At 38.7% G+C, this 15,014-nt stretch overlaps 1 protein-coding gene across 2 annotated transcripts in view; it reads right to left on the bottom strand.

The window, feature by feature from the left end:
- Positions 1–635: 635 nt before the first annotated feature.
- Positions 636–15,014, bottom strand: part of LIPK (lipase family member K) — a 48,303-nt gene continuing 33,924 nt past the window's right edge. Inside the window, exons 8-10 of one of the 2 annotated variants that reach the window (XM_001138639.4) lie at positions 13,982–14,053; positions 10,735–10,806; positions 636–895 (exon numbers count right to left, since the gene is read on the bottom strand). In XM_001138639.4, coding sequence (XP_001138639.2) covers positions 656–895; positions 10,735–10,806; positions 13,982–14,053 — 384 coding nt within the window. In that variant the 3' untranslated portion in view covers positions 636–655. The remainder of the gene's footprint in view (positions 896–10,734; positions 10,807–13,981; positions 14,054–15,014) is intronic. The other variant, XM_054659764.1, reaches the window with a different exon arrangement.

Below are 15,014 nucleotides of genomic sequence, written 5' to 3'. Positions count from 1 at the left end.
TTGGTGTTTTGCTGTTTTATCAGCTGGAAGCCACCCTCAGATTCTAAAAGCTATGCTCACTTCCTTGTAAGGTCAGTTTTCTCAACATATCTGTTTATTCCATCAAGCTAACAAGGAGAATCTTTTGCTCCAATCTGCTAAGATGACGTGCAGTGGCGTGATCTTGGCTCACTGCAACCTCTGCCTGCTGGGTTTAAGCGATTCTTCTGCCTCAGCCTTACAAGAAGCTGGGATTACAGGTGCATGCCACCACATCCGGCTAATTTTTGTATTATTAGTAGAGACAGGGTTTCACCATGTTGGCCAGGCTGGTCTGGAACTCCTGACCTCAAGTGCTCCTCCAGCTTCGGCCTCCCAAAGTGCTGGGATTACAGGCGTGAGCCACCAAGCCCTGCCGACTTCTTGTATAATGTAATCAGGGATTGACATTTTATCACCTTTGCCATATGACAAAACCTAATCAAGGGTGTGACATCTTACACCTTTGCCAGTTCTGTTGGCTTGAACGAAGTCTCATATCCCACCCACATTGAATGGGAGGAGATTATACAAAGGCATAGATACTAGAAGCTGGAAATCACTGGGGATCACTCTAGTGTCTGTTCATCTCATTATTATTATGAAAATCCACTTGCTTAGAGAAAGGAAAGTGCATTTAATTTTGTAAATATTCTTCCATCAATATAATTAGGTCTTGGTAAATTTCCTGAGGTGCATCCTCTCCAAGGTAAAAATCCACATGATTGTAGTGTGGAATCAGCTTGTAATAAATAAGGTTAGCAATTTGAGGAAGTAAATTTTCGACATCCTTGGGATCAGCCACAATGTCCTGTCCACCATTCCATATTGCTGTTGGAACTTCCATCTTAGTAATGTTGTATAAAGGAGGTGTAAGCTAAATACAATAAAAGAGAGAGAGAAAAGTTTTTACTGAATATTACATTATAGAAGTAACATTAACTGTCAGCTGTTGAGCAAGTTCTTTAAATGCTACAAGTGTACAATTAGTTTACACTTAATGGTATATAAACATTAAAATGTTAAAAATACTTGAAACCATTTTCGTGCAGTAATATGAATTGTGAATCGAAAAAAACAATTCAATTATTGTATTTCTCACTTGCACATTTGGGAAAATAAAAGATTCTGGAGGAATAGCGTTCTTTTTTCCATGGGGGATCATCTTTCTAGTTAGCATTTGATCTCAGAATGTGACCTTTTCAAACAAAATGTCGGATAGGATAAATATCCCTTCTCCTAGTCACAAATCTGGGCTCAGTGGCATTATTAATATTGGGGAATCAGCAGACTCTTCAGGGAGCATTGAGACCAATGCATGAAAGACATTTGAAGTATGGTGTTAAAAAGGAGTCAGTCTGTTACAAATAACTAGAGTGGCTATAGCACTCTATAAACTCTCAGCAAATTTTCCCTTACCGCTTCTTTCTTGTATTGATCCAACACAACCTCTGTTCCAGGTAACCAGGTCTGGCCAATTCGTCCTCCATTCTTCAGGTCACAGTGATTGTATGAGAGATGGGCATGTGTCTAAAACTGGGCCAGAGGTCTCTCTAGAACTTTCTGCCATAGCCATTGAGAATATAGTATCTTTTGGTGGGAGTTGGGATTAGGGGACCTTTGGAAAAACTATATGAACTAAGTAAACCTAGTCACCACTGTTTCCTCACAAGAGACAACCGTATTCTGAAATAGTGTGTGTGTGTGGCATATCCCCACCCCACTCCTGCCACGTACATCTAACTATAGCAGCTGGGGAGAAAAGTCAGGTTTTTCACAACAGAGTTGAGTTATACATTTTCACTATTATAGTTGTTATAGTAGTTGTTATGATGACATTAAAAATTCCCACATTAAAATTTTTTGGCTGGGCATGGTGGCTCACGCCTGTAATCCCAGCACTTTGAGACGCTGAAGCAAGAGAATCGCTTGAGCCCAGGAGTTCAAGATTAGCCTTTACAACATAATGAGACCCTGACTTTATTTTTAAAGGTAAAAGAAAAAGAAATAAAAAAAAAGAATTTTTTTTTCCAAATTTCTACATCCTAGATTTGAAAAACCCAAGTATCATTGATGACTACTTTTTCAGTTTAAGCTCAGTCTATCGGCAAGAAGCCAAAATCATTATTGGATTTCCTCACATACTTGGGAATAAAATAACAATAACAACAATACACATTTCCCTTTAATATAAAACTTTTCTCTAAAAGTTTTCGTAGATCTGGTGACACACCAGATTGAAAATAGTACTATTTGCTAGGGAATGGCGTGCCAAGGCACACTATCCCTGGCAGATACTACTACTTCCTAAAAATGGTACTTCTTACTTATATCTTTAATGATCCATATAATGGTATTTTTAAAAGTGGCTAGTAAATGACATCCTAAAGAACTATTAGGCAGTCTTAGTTATTAAACATAGATAAGAAGTCAGAGAATATACTTTAAAAACAAACATGTTGGAACACTTTTACACTGTTGGTGGGACTGTAAACTAGTTCAACCATTGTGGAAGTCAGTGTGGCGATTCCTCAGGGATCTAGAACTAGAAATACCATTTGACCCAGCCATCCCATTACTGGGTATATACCCAAATGACTATAAATCATGCTGCTATAAAGACACATGCACACATATGTTTATTGCGGCATTATTCACAATAGCAAAGACTTGGAACCAACCCAAATGTCCAACAATGATAGACTGGATTAAGAAAATGTGGCACATATACACCATGGAGTACTATGCAGCCATAAAAAATGATGAGTTCATATCCTTTGTAGGGACATGGATGAAATTGGAAACCATCATTCTCAGTAAACTATCGCAAGAACAAAAAACCAAACACCGCATATTCTCACTCATAGGTGGGAATTGAACAATGAGATCACATGGACACAGGAAGGGGAATATCATACTCTGGGGACTGTGGTGGGGAGGGGGGAGGGGGGAGGGATAGCATTGGGAGATATACCTAATGCTAGATGACGAGTTAGTGGGTGCAGCGCACCAGCATGGCACATGTATACATATGTAACTAACCTGCACAATCTGCACATGTACCCTAAAACTTAAAGTATAATAAAAAAAATAAAAAAAATAAAAAAAATAAAAAAAACATGTTTTTTGTTTGTTTGTTTGCTTTTTGTTTTTGTTTTTTTGAGAAGGAATAAGTGTAGTGAAGAAGACTAGACTTTAAATGCAGGAATCCTGGATCATATTCTGGTTGATTTTTTTCCCCTTCCAACTTTTATTTTAGATTCAGGGGGTACATGTGCAGGCTTGCTACATAAGTAAATTGTATATCATGGAGGTTTGGCTTACAAATGATTTTGTCATCCAGGTAATGAGCACAGTACCCAACAGGTAGTTTTTCAATCCTCACTCTCCTCCCAGCCTCCACCCTCAAGTAGGCCCCAGTGTCTATTGTTCCCCTCTTTGTGTCCATGTAAACTCAATGTTTAGCCCCCACTTATAAGTGAGAGCAGGTGATATTTGGTTTTCTGTGCCTGTGTTAATTTACTTAGGATAATGGCCTCCACCTGCATCCACATTGCTGCAAAGGACATTATTTCATTCTTTTCAATAGCTGCATAGTATTCCATGGTGTATGTGTACCACATTTTCTTTATTCAGTCCACCTCTTATGGGCATCTAGATTCCATGTCTTTGCTATTGTGAATAGGGCCACAATGAACATACGGGTACATGTGTCTTTTTGATAGAATGATTTATATTCCTTTGAGTATATACCTAGTAATGGGATTCCTAAGTCAAATCATAGTTCTGTTTTAAGTTCTTTGAGAAATTGTCACATTGCTTTCCACAATGGCTGAATTAATTTACATTCCCACCAGCGGTGTATGACCATTCTCTTTCTCCACAACCTCACCAGCATCTGCTATTTTTTGACTTTTAAATAATAGCCATTCTGACTGGTGTGAGATGCTATCTCATCATGGTTTTGATTTTCATTTCTCTAATGATTATTGATATTGACCATTTTTCATATGCTTATTGGATGCATGTATGTCTTCTTTTGAGAAGTGTTTGTTCATATACTTTGCTAACTTTTTAATGGGGTTGTTTGGTTTTTTTGCTTGTTAGTTTGCTTAAGTTTCTTACAGATTTTGGATATTAGATCTTTGTCAAATGCATAATTTGAAAATGTTTTCTCTTATTCTTAGGTTGTCTGCTTCCTCTATTGATAGTTTCTTTTGCTATTCAAAAGCTCTTTTTTAATTAGGTTCCACTTGTCAATTGTTTTTTGTTGCAATTACTTTTGGCATCTTTATCATGACATTTTTGCATCTTTATCATGAAATTTTTGCCAGGTCCTATGTCCAGAATGGTATTTCCTAGGTTTTCTTTTAGGGTTTTTATAGTTGTAGGTTATACACTTAAGTCTTTAATCCATCTTGAGTTAATTTTTGTATATGGTAAAACGAAGGGGTCCAGTTTCAATCTTCTGCATATGGCTAGCCAGTTATCTCACCACCAATTATTGAATAGACCGTCCTTTCCCCATTGCTTGTTATTGCCAACTTTGTCAAAGATCAAATGATTGCAGGTGTTCAACTTTATTTCTGGGTTCTCTAACCCATTCCATTGGTGTCTGTTTTTGTACCAATACCATGCTGTTTTGGTTACTGTAGCCTTGTAGTATAGTTTGAAGTCAAGTAATGCCTCCAGCTTTGCTCTTTTTGCTTAAGATTGCCTTGACTATTCAGGCTTCTTTTGGGTTTCACAAGAATTTTACAATAGTTTTTCTAATTCTTTGTCAGATGTCATTTGTAGTTTGATAGGAGTAGCATTGAATCTGTAAATTGATTTGGACAGTATGGCCATTTTAATGATATTGATTCTTCCTATCCATGAACATGGAATGTTTTTCCATTTGTATCATCTCTGATTTCTTTGAGCAGTGTTTTAAAGTTCTCATTGTAGAGATCTTTCATTTCCCTGATTAGCTGTATTCACATTTTATTCTTTTTGTGGCTATTGTGATTGGGATTATGTTCTTGACTTGGCTGTCAGCTTGGACATTGTTACTGATTTTGGTACGTTGATTTTGTATCCTAAAACATTACTGAAGTTATTTATCAGTGTAAGGAGCCTTTAGAATGAGAGTATGGGGTTTTTTAGATATAGAATCACATCATCCATGAAAAGAAATAGTTTGACTTCCTCTCTTCCTATTTGAATGCCATTTATTTCTTTCTCTTGTGTGATTGCTCTGGCTAGGACTTCCAGTACTATGCTCAATAGGAGTGGTGACAGTGGACATTCTTGTCTTGTTTCAGTTCTCAAGGGGAATGCTTCAAGCTTTTGCCTATTCCGTATTATGTTGGCTGTGGGTTTGTCACAAATGGCATTTAATATTATTATTGTTTTCTTTCTTTTTTTTTTTTTGAGACAGAGCCTTGCTCTGTCACTTAGGCTGGAGTGCCATGGCACAATCTCAGCCCACTGCAACCTCTGCCTCCTGGGTTTAAGCTATTCTGGTGCCTTAGCCTCCCAAGTAGCTGGAATTACAGGTGCCTGCCACCACACCCAGCTAATTTTTGTATTTTTAATGGAGATGAGGTTTCACCATGTTGGCCAGGCTAGTCTCATACTCCTGACCTCAAGTGATCTGCCCGCCTCAGGCAGGATACATGTGCAGAATGTGCAGGTTTGTTACATAGGTGTACATGTGCTGTGGTAGTTTGATGCTCCTATTGACTAATCCTCTAAGTTCCCTTCCCTCACCATCCAACCCTCACACACAGGCCCTGGTGTGTGTTGTTCCCCTCTCTGTGTCCATGTGTTCTCATTGTTCAACTCCCACTTATGAGTAAGAACATGTGGTATTTGATATTCTGTTCCTGTGTTAGTTTGCTGAGATGATGGCTTTCAGCTGCATCCGTGTCCCTGCAAAGTACATTATCTCATTGGCTGCATGGTACTATGACTGCATAGTATTCCATGGTGCATATGTACCACATATTCTTTATCCAGTCTATTATTGATGGGCATTTCCATTGGTTCCATGTCTTTGTTATTGTAAATAGTGCTGCAGTAAACATACATGTGCATGTATCTTTATAGTAGAATGGTTTATATTCCTTTGGGTATATACCCAGTAATGGGATTGCTGGGTCAAATGGTATTTTTGATTCTAGATCCTTGAGGAATAGCCATGCTATCTTCCACAATGGTTGAATTAATTCACATTCCCATCAACAGTGTAAAAGCATTTCTATTTCTCCACAGCCTCACCAGCATCTATTGTTTCCTGACTTTTTAATAATCGCCATTCTCTCTGGCATGAGATGGTATCTCATTGTGGTTTTGATTTTCATTTCTCTGATGATCAGTGATGTTGAGCTTTTTTTCATATGTTTGTTGAGATGGCTCTTATTATTTTGAGGTAAGTTTCTTTGATGCTTAGTTTGTTGAGGGTTTTTAACATGAAGGGATGTTGAATTTTCTTAAGAGTCTTTTCTGTGTCTATTGAGATAATCTTGTGATTTTTGTTTTTAGTTCTGTTTATGTGATGCCTCAAACATATTGATTTGCATATTTTGGACCAACTTTGCAACCCAGGAATAAAGCCTACTTGATTGTTGTGGACTAGCTTTTTGATGTATTGCTGTATTAGGTTCACTAGTATTTCATTGAGAATTTTTGCATATATGTTTATCAGGGATATTGGCCTGAAGTTTTCTTTATTCATTCTGTTTCTGCCAGATTTTGACATCAGAATGATGGATGCTGGCTTCATAAAACGAGTTAGAGAAGAGTCCCTCCTCCTCAACTTTTTGGAATTATTTCAATAAGATTGGCACCAGCTCTTCTTACATGTATGGTAAAATTGGACTGAAATTCATTCTGGTCCAGGGCTTTTTCTGGTTCGTAGTGTTTTAGTACTGATTCAGTTTTGGAACTTGTTATTGATCTGTTTAGGATTTCAATTGCTTCCTGATTTAATCTTTGGAGGTGTTGTGCTTCCCGGAATTTATGCATTTCTTCTAGATTTTCTAGTTTGTGTGTGTAGAGGTGATAATGATAGTCTCTGAGGGATTATTATGTATCTGTGGGGTGGTGGTAATGTCCCCATTGTCATTTCTGACTGTATTTATTTGAATCTTCTCTCTTTATTCTTTATTAGTCTAGCTAGCAGTCTATCAATTTTATTTATTCTGTCAAGGAACCAACTTGTGATTTTGTTGATCTTTTGTATGTTTCTTTGCATCTCAATTTCATTCAGTTAAGCTGTAATTTTGGTTATTTTTTCTTCTGCTAGCTCTGGAGTTGGTTTGCTCTTGTTTTTCTAGTTTCTCCAGGTGTGATGTTAGGTTCTTAATTTGAGATCTTTCTAACTTTTTGATGTGGATGTTTAGCACTATAAGCTTTCTTCTTAACACTCCTTTAGCTGTGTCCCAGAGATTCTGGTATATTGTATCTTTGTTTTCATTAGTTTCAAAGAATTTCTTGATTTCTGCCTGTGTTTCATTATTTACCCAAAAGTCATTCAGGAGAAGGTTGTCTAATTGCATGGTTTCGATGGATCATCTTGGTATTGATTTCTACTTTTATTGTACTGTGATTCATGAGTGTACATAGTATAATTTCAGTTTTTTTAATTTGTTGAGAATTGCTTTATGGTTGAGTGTGTGGTCAATTTTAGAGTATATGCCATGTGCACATGAGAAGAATATGTATTCTGCTGTTATTGGGTAGAGTGTTCTCTAGATGTCTGCTCAGTCTATTCGCTTAGGTGTCAAGTTTAGGTCCCAAATATCTTTGTTGGCTTTCTGCATCAAAGATCTGTCTAATACTGTCAGTGGGGTGTTGAAGTCTCCCACTATTGTTGTGTGGTTATCTAAGTCTCTTTGTAGGTCTCTAAGGACTTGTTTTATGAATCTGGGTGCTCCTGTGTTGGGTGCATATATATTTAGAATAGTTGTATTCTTGTTAAATTCAACCCTTTAACATTATTTAATGTCCTTCTCTGTTCCTTTTGATAATTGTTTATTTAAATTCTGTTTTGTCTGAAGCAAGAATAGCAACCCCTGGTCTTTTTTCTTTTCCATTTGTTTGATAGATATTTCTCCCTCCCTTTTCTTTGAGCCCATGAGTGTCACTGCATGCAAGATAGGTCTCAGGTAGGCAGCGTACAGTTAGGTCTTGCTGCTTTATGCAACGTGCAACTCTTTGCATTTTAAGTGAGGCATTTAGCCTGTTTGCATTCAAGGTTAATATCGATATGTGTAGATTTGATCCTGTCATTGTGTTGTTAGCTGGTTCTTATGTAGGCTTGATTATGTAGCTGCTTTCTAGTGTCAATGGTCTATGTATTTAAGTGTGCTTTTGTAGTATCTGGTACCAGTCTTTATTTCCAAGTTTAGCATTCCATTAAGGACCTCTTGGAAGGCAGGTCTGGTGGTAATAAATTTCCTTAGCAATTTTGTCTGAAAAATATTTTATATTTTCTTCACTTATAAAGCTTAGTTTGTCTGTATGTGAAATTCTTGGTTAGAATTTCTTTTCTTTAAGGATGTTGAATACAAGCCCCTAATCTCTTCTGGCTTGTAGGGTTTCTGCTGAAAGGTCCACAGTTAGCCTGATGAGGTTCCCTTTGTTGGTGAACTGCCCCTTCTCTCTAGCTGCCTTTAATATTTTTTCTTTCACATAGACCTTGGAGAATCTGATGACTATGTGTCTTGGGGATGGTTGTCTTATATACTATCTTGCAGGGGTTCTCTGAATTTCCCAAATTTAAATGTTGACCTCTCTAGTGAGGTTGGGGAAATTTTCATGGACAATATCATCAAATATGTTTTCCAAGTTACTTCCTCTCTCTTCCTCTCTTTCAGGAATGCCAGAGAGCTGTAGGTTTGGTGTCTCTACATAATCCTATATTTTCTGCAGATTTTGTTCATTTTTTAAATTCTTTTTTCTTTATTTTTGTCTGACTGGGTTCACTGAAATAACCAGTCTTCAATCTCTGAGATTTTTTCCTAAGCTTGGTCTATTCTGCTATTAATACTTCTGATTATATTATGAAATTCTTATAGTGAGTTTCCCAGCTCTATCAGATCAATTTGGTTATTTCTTAAAATGGCTATTTCATCTTTCAGCTCTTAAATGATTTTACTGGATTCCTTAGATTCTTTGGACTGAGTTTCAACTTTCTCCTGAATTTCAATGATCTCTGTTGCCGTCCAGATTCTGAACTGTGTATCTGTCATTTCAGTTATTTCAATCTGGTTAAGAACAATTGCTGGAGAGTTAGTGTGGTCATTTGCCTTTTCATAGAGGTTATTTGCCTTTTCAAATGTCCAGAGTTCTTGCACTGATTCCTTCTCAACTGTTTTGGCTGATATTCCTTTAATCTTTGAAGTTGCTGTCCTTTGGATGAGGCTTTTTGCTTTTATATTCTTTGAAGCCCTTGAGAATTTGACTGTGATATAAGTTGTGTTTAGTTGACTGGCTTCATTTCTGGATGACTTCAGGGTACCAGGGATCAGCTCAGCACTCCTGGGCTGGGTGCTATAACCTTGGTAGGTGGGACCATGTGCAAAGCTTTGTTCTCTGGCCACTGCTGCACTGGAGAGGCTGAGATGTTCCTCATATACTGGCAACAACACTCTGATGGGAGGTGGGGCAAAAGCACTTCATCGTGGTGGTGGTGGCAAGGTTTGCACACATGCATGCTTGCAAAGCAGTCAGGGGAGGTTGCAAGTATGTTCACACTGGTCAGGACCCATCTGCAAAAGCTGTTCTATGCCTAGGCAGAATCTGCCAGTGAAGGAGGTATGGCAGTGACCACAGGGAGGCACTCTGCTTGGGCATGTGAGGCTGCGCTGCAAGCGGGTGCAGCCAGGCAGGAGCCCTGAGAAAGGCCAGCAGACAGGGATGTGCTCAGATTACACTGGCCCTGTCCCATGGGTAAGATAGCCCTGTTCTGTTCGGGTTCAACAGTCAACAAAGGCCAGCGCTACCTAGAGGTGCTTGGCGAGCCTTAGGGAATGGATGTCCCTGGCCATACTTCACTGCAACCGTTCCTGCGCCAAACCCTTTGGGCTTTGCACAGGCAAGAGTCCTGTCCCTGCCAACTCCCCAAACAGCTCTGCCTACTAGCTCAAATGTCTATGGGGGTTGTGGGGTGTCCTGCAGGTAGGTCCGTAGTAAGAATGGGCCATTGCACTCCTATTTAACTCACCTCTTCCCCAGGAGCTACTCAGGGCCTGAAGTGAGTCCTGGTGCTCAGCAACCCCGTTCAGGCTTCCCAGAATCCTCCCTCTAGCCCAGGCTCCGCAACCTACCTCCAATTCACTCTCAATGCCTTTCTTCTGAAGATCTGCTCAGAGTGTTCCAATCTTCTTGATGGTCTTGTCTCTTAATGGGAGAAACTCTTCCTGGCTGTATCTAGCTGACCATCTTGAGCCCCTGTCTCTGGTTGTTTACTAGCTGAATAACTCTGGTAATTTACCTACCCTCTCTGAACCTCTGAAAAAAATAGGGATAATAATATTTAGCTTGCAAGGTCCTTGTAAGAATTAGAAATAATGATATGGCATATGGCAAGAACCCAATAAGCAGCCTGTGAGAACAGCAATAAGCAATATCCAGTGTGGTTAAATGGAAGTGGCAGGTGCTTCATGAGTAGACACTATTTTTGTTAGTTCATTTGCAGCATGGAACTGATTATGAGGATTATTTTTGTACCTGGTGGAAGTGCATCATGTTCTGATCAGAGTTTCCCCAATCAAAAGCTTGGAGCTGACCAGAATTAACAGCCTAAAATAAAATAAGCACGTTAAAATAATATAAGAAAATAGTGTACATGTAAAGACAGTACAGAAGAAATATACAAAGAAGATTAACATTATGCCCCAGTCTTTAGAAACATAAGCTAAATTTCAATAAAGATTAAGAAAATAAGTAATAAAAATGATAAATCTTATCGTAATTCACAGAATTGGTACAATCTTTTACTCATTCCTGTATCTTTCCAGTGAAAATCCTCAGATTTTTCATTTAAATCCAATGCCTTTAAATGTTACCATGTTACACACAGAAATATTTTTCAAAGATGCGGAATTGAATGATTCTTGAATATCTTTGCTTCAGGAATTTCAATAATTTTTTTTAAAAGGCATTAGCTATACATTTCTTACATTTAAAAATTACTGCTATTGTTATTATACAACTTTGTACCTTATCCTCATGATGTGGTCTAAACTGTTATGATTATATTCCCTATCCTTAAACTTTTTTTTACTATTAAAAGAAATATTCACCCACTGAGCTTCCGCAGTTCTGTGTAAGGTACATGGCTGCTCTCTGCCTCCCGTATGTGGGGTCAAGCCACCTGCTGTGATGTGCATAATGTAGCCATGGGCTGACTGAGACACTGTGCATGACTACTTTTGCATTTTGGTATTGAAACTTCAAATATTAGTATATAAGGTCATTCATATATGCAGCATTTCATTTTTCTGTTATTTGCCACCCATATAGGATTGATGAGGCAGATAATTTTGACATTTATGTCAAGCACTTCATTAAATTATTCTCAAACTATTCTGTGTTTTTCTTTCTTAGCTTGAATCTCAGATATTTTTCCCACTTACCAATTTAGTCCTGATTTTTAGTTTAAAATTATTCTCATCATGATTTATATTCAGAGAGGCAGCAGTCTGCTGCTGTTGAAATTCTGCAAGCTTTTAGAAATGAGAGGCAATAGGATGCACTACTTAGGAACTTGGGCTCTAGGATCAAATCTGACGATTTGGTTTGCTCTGTGTCCCCACCCAAATTTCATCTCTAATTGTAACCCCCACTTGTCAGGTGAGGGGCCTGGTGGGAGGTGACTAAATCATGGGGGCGGACTTCCCCTTTGCTGTTCTCCTGATAGTGAGTGAGTTCTCACAAGATCTGGTTGTTTGAAAGTGTGTGGCACTTCCCGCTTTGTGCTCTCTCTCTCCTGCTCCACCGTGGTAAGACGTGCTTGCTTCCCCTTCACTTTCCACAGTGATTGATTGTAAGTTTCTTGAGGCCTCCTAGCCATACTTCCTGTACAGCCTGTGGAGCTGTGAGTCTGTTAAAACACTTGTCTTCATAAATTATCCAGTCTCAGGTAGCTCTTTATAGTAGTGTGAAAGACACTAATATACCTTGATTGTATCCAGGCTTAATAGACTACTGAATCTGTGATTCAAGGCAAGATATTTGTGAAATGAGAATGATAGTAACATTCTTTCTTAGGATTGTGAAGATTATCGTAACACCTATAAAGCATGTAGCACCTAATAATACCCAACAAACAGCTTTTTTTCACTAGTATTACTCCCATCATCATGATCATCACTCTTGCCTTAGCTGCCTATGTAACTTATAACCAAATATTCACCATGCCCCCTACCATCCCCACTTATTTCTATCCTGAAGAGGACTCTCTGTCAAAGGGGAAAAGTTTTTCTTAAGAGAAGTCAATTGTAAAATGTATAAGGAACAGGCAGCCATGCGCAGTGCTCACGCCTGTAATCCCAGCACTCTGGTAGGCTGAGGTGGGAGGATTACTTGAGTCCAGCAGTCCAAGACCAGCCCGGGCAACAAAACAAGACCTCATCTTTGTAAAAGGAAACAAACGTTATCTGGGCATGGTGGTGCATGCCTATGGTGCCAGCTACTCAGGAAGCTGAGATGGGAGGATTGCTTAAACCCAGGATGTCAAGGCTACAGTGAGCCATGATTCTACCACTGTACTTCAGCCTGGGTAACATGATTGTACCACTGCCTGCTTTTTTTTGAGACACTGTCTTAAAAAATAAATAAATAAAAGAATATGCTATGACATTTGTAGAGTGGGGGGATATCAATGCCTTTACTAAAAAATTGTTATAATAATTCAGTGAGACTGAATAAAATCATATGTATGAGCAGCAAGAAGAGCATATATTAAGTGCTCAATAACTGTGAAGTTAAATGTGTAGTACCTGGGAAGGCCATGCTCATAAGAGGACCTATCTGTCTCCTCATCAGTAGGAAGCCCTATATCCTGAACATCTTTCTTCGTAGAGGAACTTGAAGCCTTATCTCCTGGGGTCAAACTCTTCTAAGTATTTTGGAAATCCTCACCTAGTATTTCAGGCTATCTATAGTAGCGATTCTCTAAAACAGGGAGCAAATTTAGTAGGATATATATTAAAATGCAAATTCCTGGCTGGGGGGGGTCTCAGATATATTAAACCTTTAAGAAGACACCACCCCTTTCCCCGTCATAGAATTATGTATATTTTGTTCACTTTTCAAAAGGGGTTGTGACTGAGCCACCAGCCAAGAATATAGGCAAATATTACATAATAAACAAATGAATGTGCATGCATGTGTGTGCGCATGCACAAAGACACACACACATACACACAAGGCTCAGAAAGCCACACCAATTGGATTAGACTTATCTCTGAGCTTTCTGTATATTAATAAAATAAAACAAATAAAACTTTAGCTGAGGGTAAAAACATAAGCCATAAATCCATTTTAATTCTTCCCTAGCATTCAATCTGCTCTGAATAAAGCATCATTTCCACATTCTGAAATGCCCCATATATTGATTGGAGGATGAACAGCTCTTTCTGGAATAAGATGCATCATTTTATATAAAGTTCTATTAGAGCTGATGACTTTCTGAAAGAGGAAATGAAAGCCTTCCCTTAAAATGCAGTTTGGAATCATCTAAGGATCAGAACCCAGTCAGAATATCTGAGAACCATGCTCAAAACCCAGACACTGAGGACAAGGAGAAGAAATGGGAATGAAGTAAATAAAAATGAAGAGTTGATGCTGATTCCAAAAACATCAATGTGACAGTGGCAGGTGCCAGCAGAACCCTGCAGTGAGCTCTCTGAGAGCACTTCTTGAGGGTCTTGCAGAGATATGTGTGCATCAAGCAGGAATAAGAAGCACTCACCTGAGCCCAGTGCAGCATATTCTGAACAGATGTTCCCGCAGGATTGTGTGACAAATAAACATCCAAGCGACTCTGCAAAGAGATTACTTCTCATCTAGAGGCTAATCATATCATCATACCACAAGTAAACATTTGAGAGAAATTTAAAAAGTTTCTTCTTTTCCTCTTTTCCCTTTCTTTCTTTTTTTTATTTTTATTTTTATTTTTGAGATGGAGTCTCGCTCTGTCACCCAGGCTGGAGTGCAGGGGTGCGATCTCAGCTCACTGCAGGCTCCACCTCCTGGGTTCCATTCTCCTGCCTTAGCCTCCCGAGTAGCTAGGACTACAGGTGTGCACCACCACGCCTGGCTAATTTTGTGTTTGTACTTTTTGTAGAGACAGGGTTTCACTGTGTCAGCCAGGATGGTCTCGCTCTCCTGACCTCGTGATCCGCCTGCCTCAGCTTCCCAAAGTGCTGGGATTACAGGTGTGAGCCACCGCACCCGGCCTCTTTTCCCTTTCTTTAAGGAAAAAACATGTACCATATAATCTGAAGACATATTAACCAAAAAAGCCCATCTTTGAAGAACTTTTTCCTCCACCAGCTCTGTCCTGTCCTCAGCAGTGTCTTCAGAAAGCCTACAGAGGGCATCCCACTGGGCAAAGACAAAAGGAAATCTGTCTTTTTCCAGACTCAACTCCCATAGGTTCAAGGGTATAGGAGATTAAAGGATAAAAACCCCAGTGATCTTCTCCTTCACCCCGTGTTAAGTCCCAAAGGACATTCAAAGAGAGCTGTTGGCCCTAAGACACTAAGAATAGATCTGAATGTTGACGTTCGTTTTCTGAATTTTAAAATGTGATAAATATTCTACAGGACTCTGAAATTTTGTGTAACAGAATTAATTCAGTCGGTATATTTAGATATCTTATGGATAAACAACCACAAACACACACAAGAACAAAAACAAAAACAAAACACGCACAAAAACTCTTGATTCTCTCATATTTTCAATTGCACTATTTTTTAAATTAAAAGAGTTATTTTCCACCA

This window comes from Pan troglodytes, chromosome 8, assembly GCF_028858775.2.
Source record: "Pan troglodytes isolate AG18354 chromosome 8, NHGRI_mPanTro3-v2.0_pri, whole genome shotgun sequence".
Lineage (NCBI taxonomy): Eukaryota > Metazoa > Chordata > Mammalia > Primates > Hominidae > Pan > Pan troglodytes.
The sequence above is the reverse complement of the archived record's forward strand: the minus strand, read 5'-3'. Positions and strand labels throughout refer to the sequence as shown.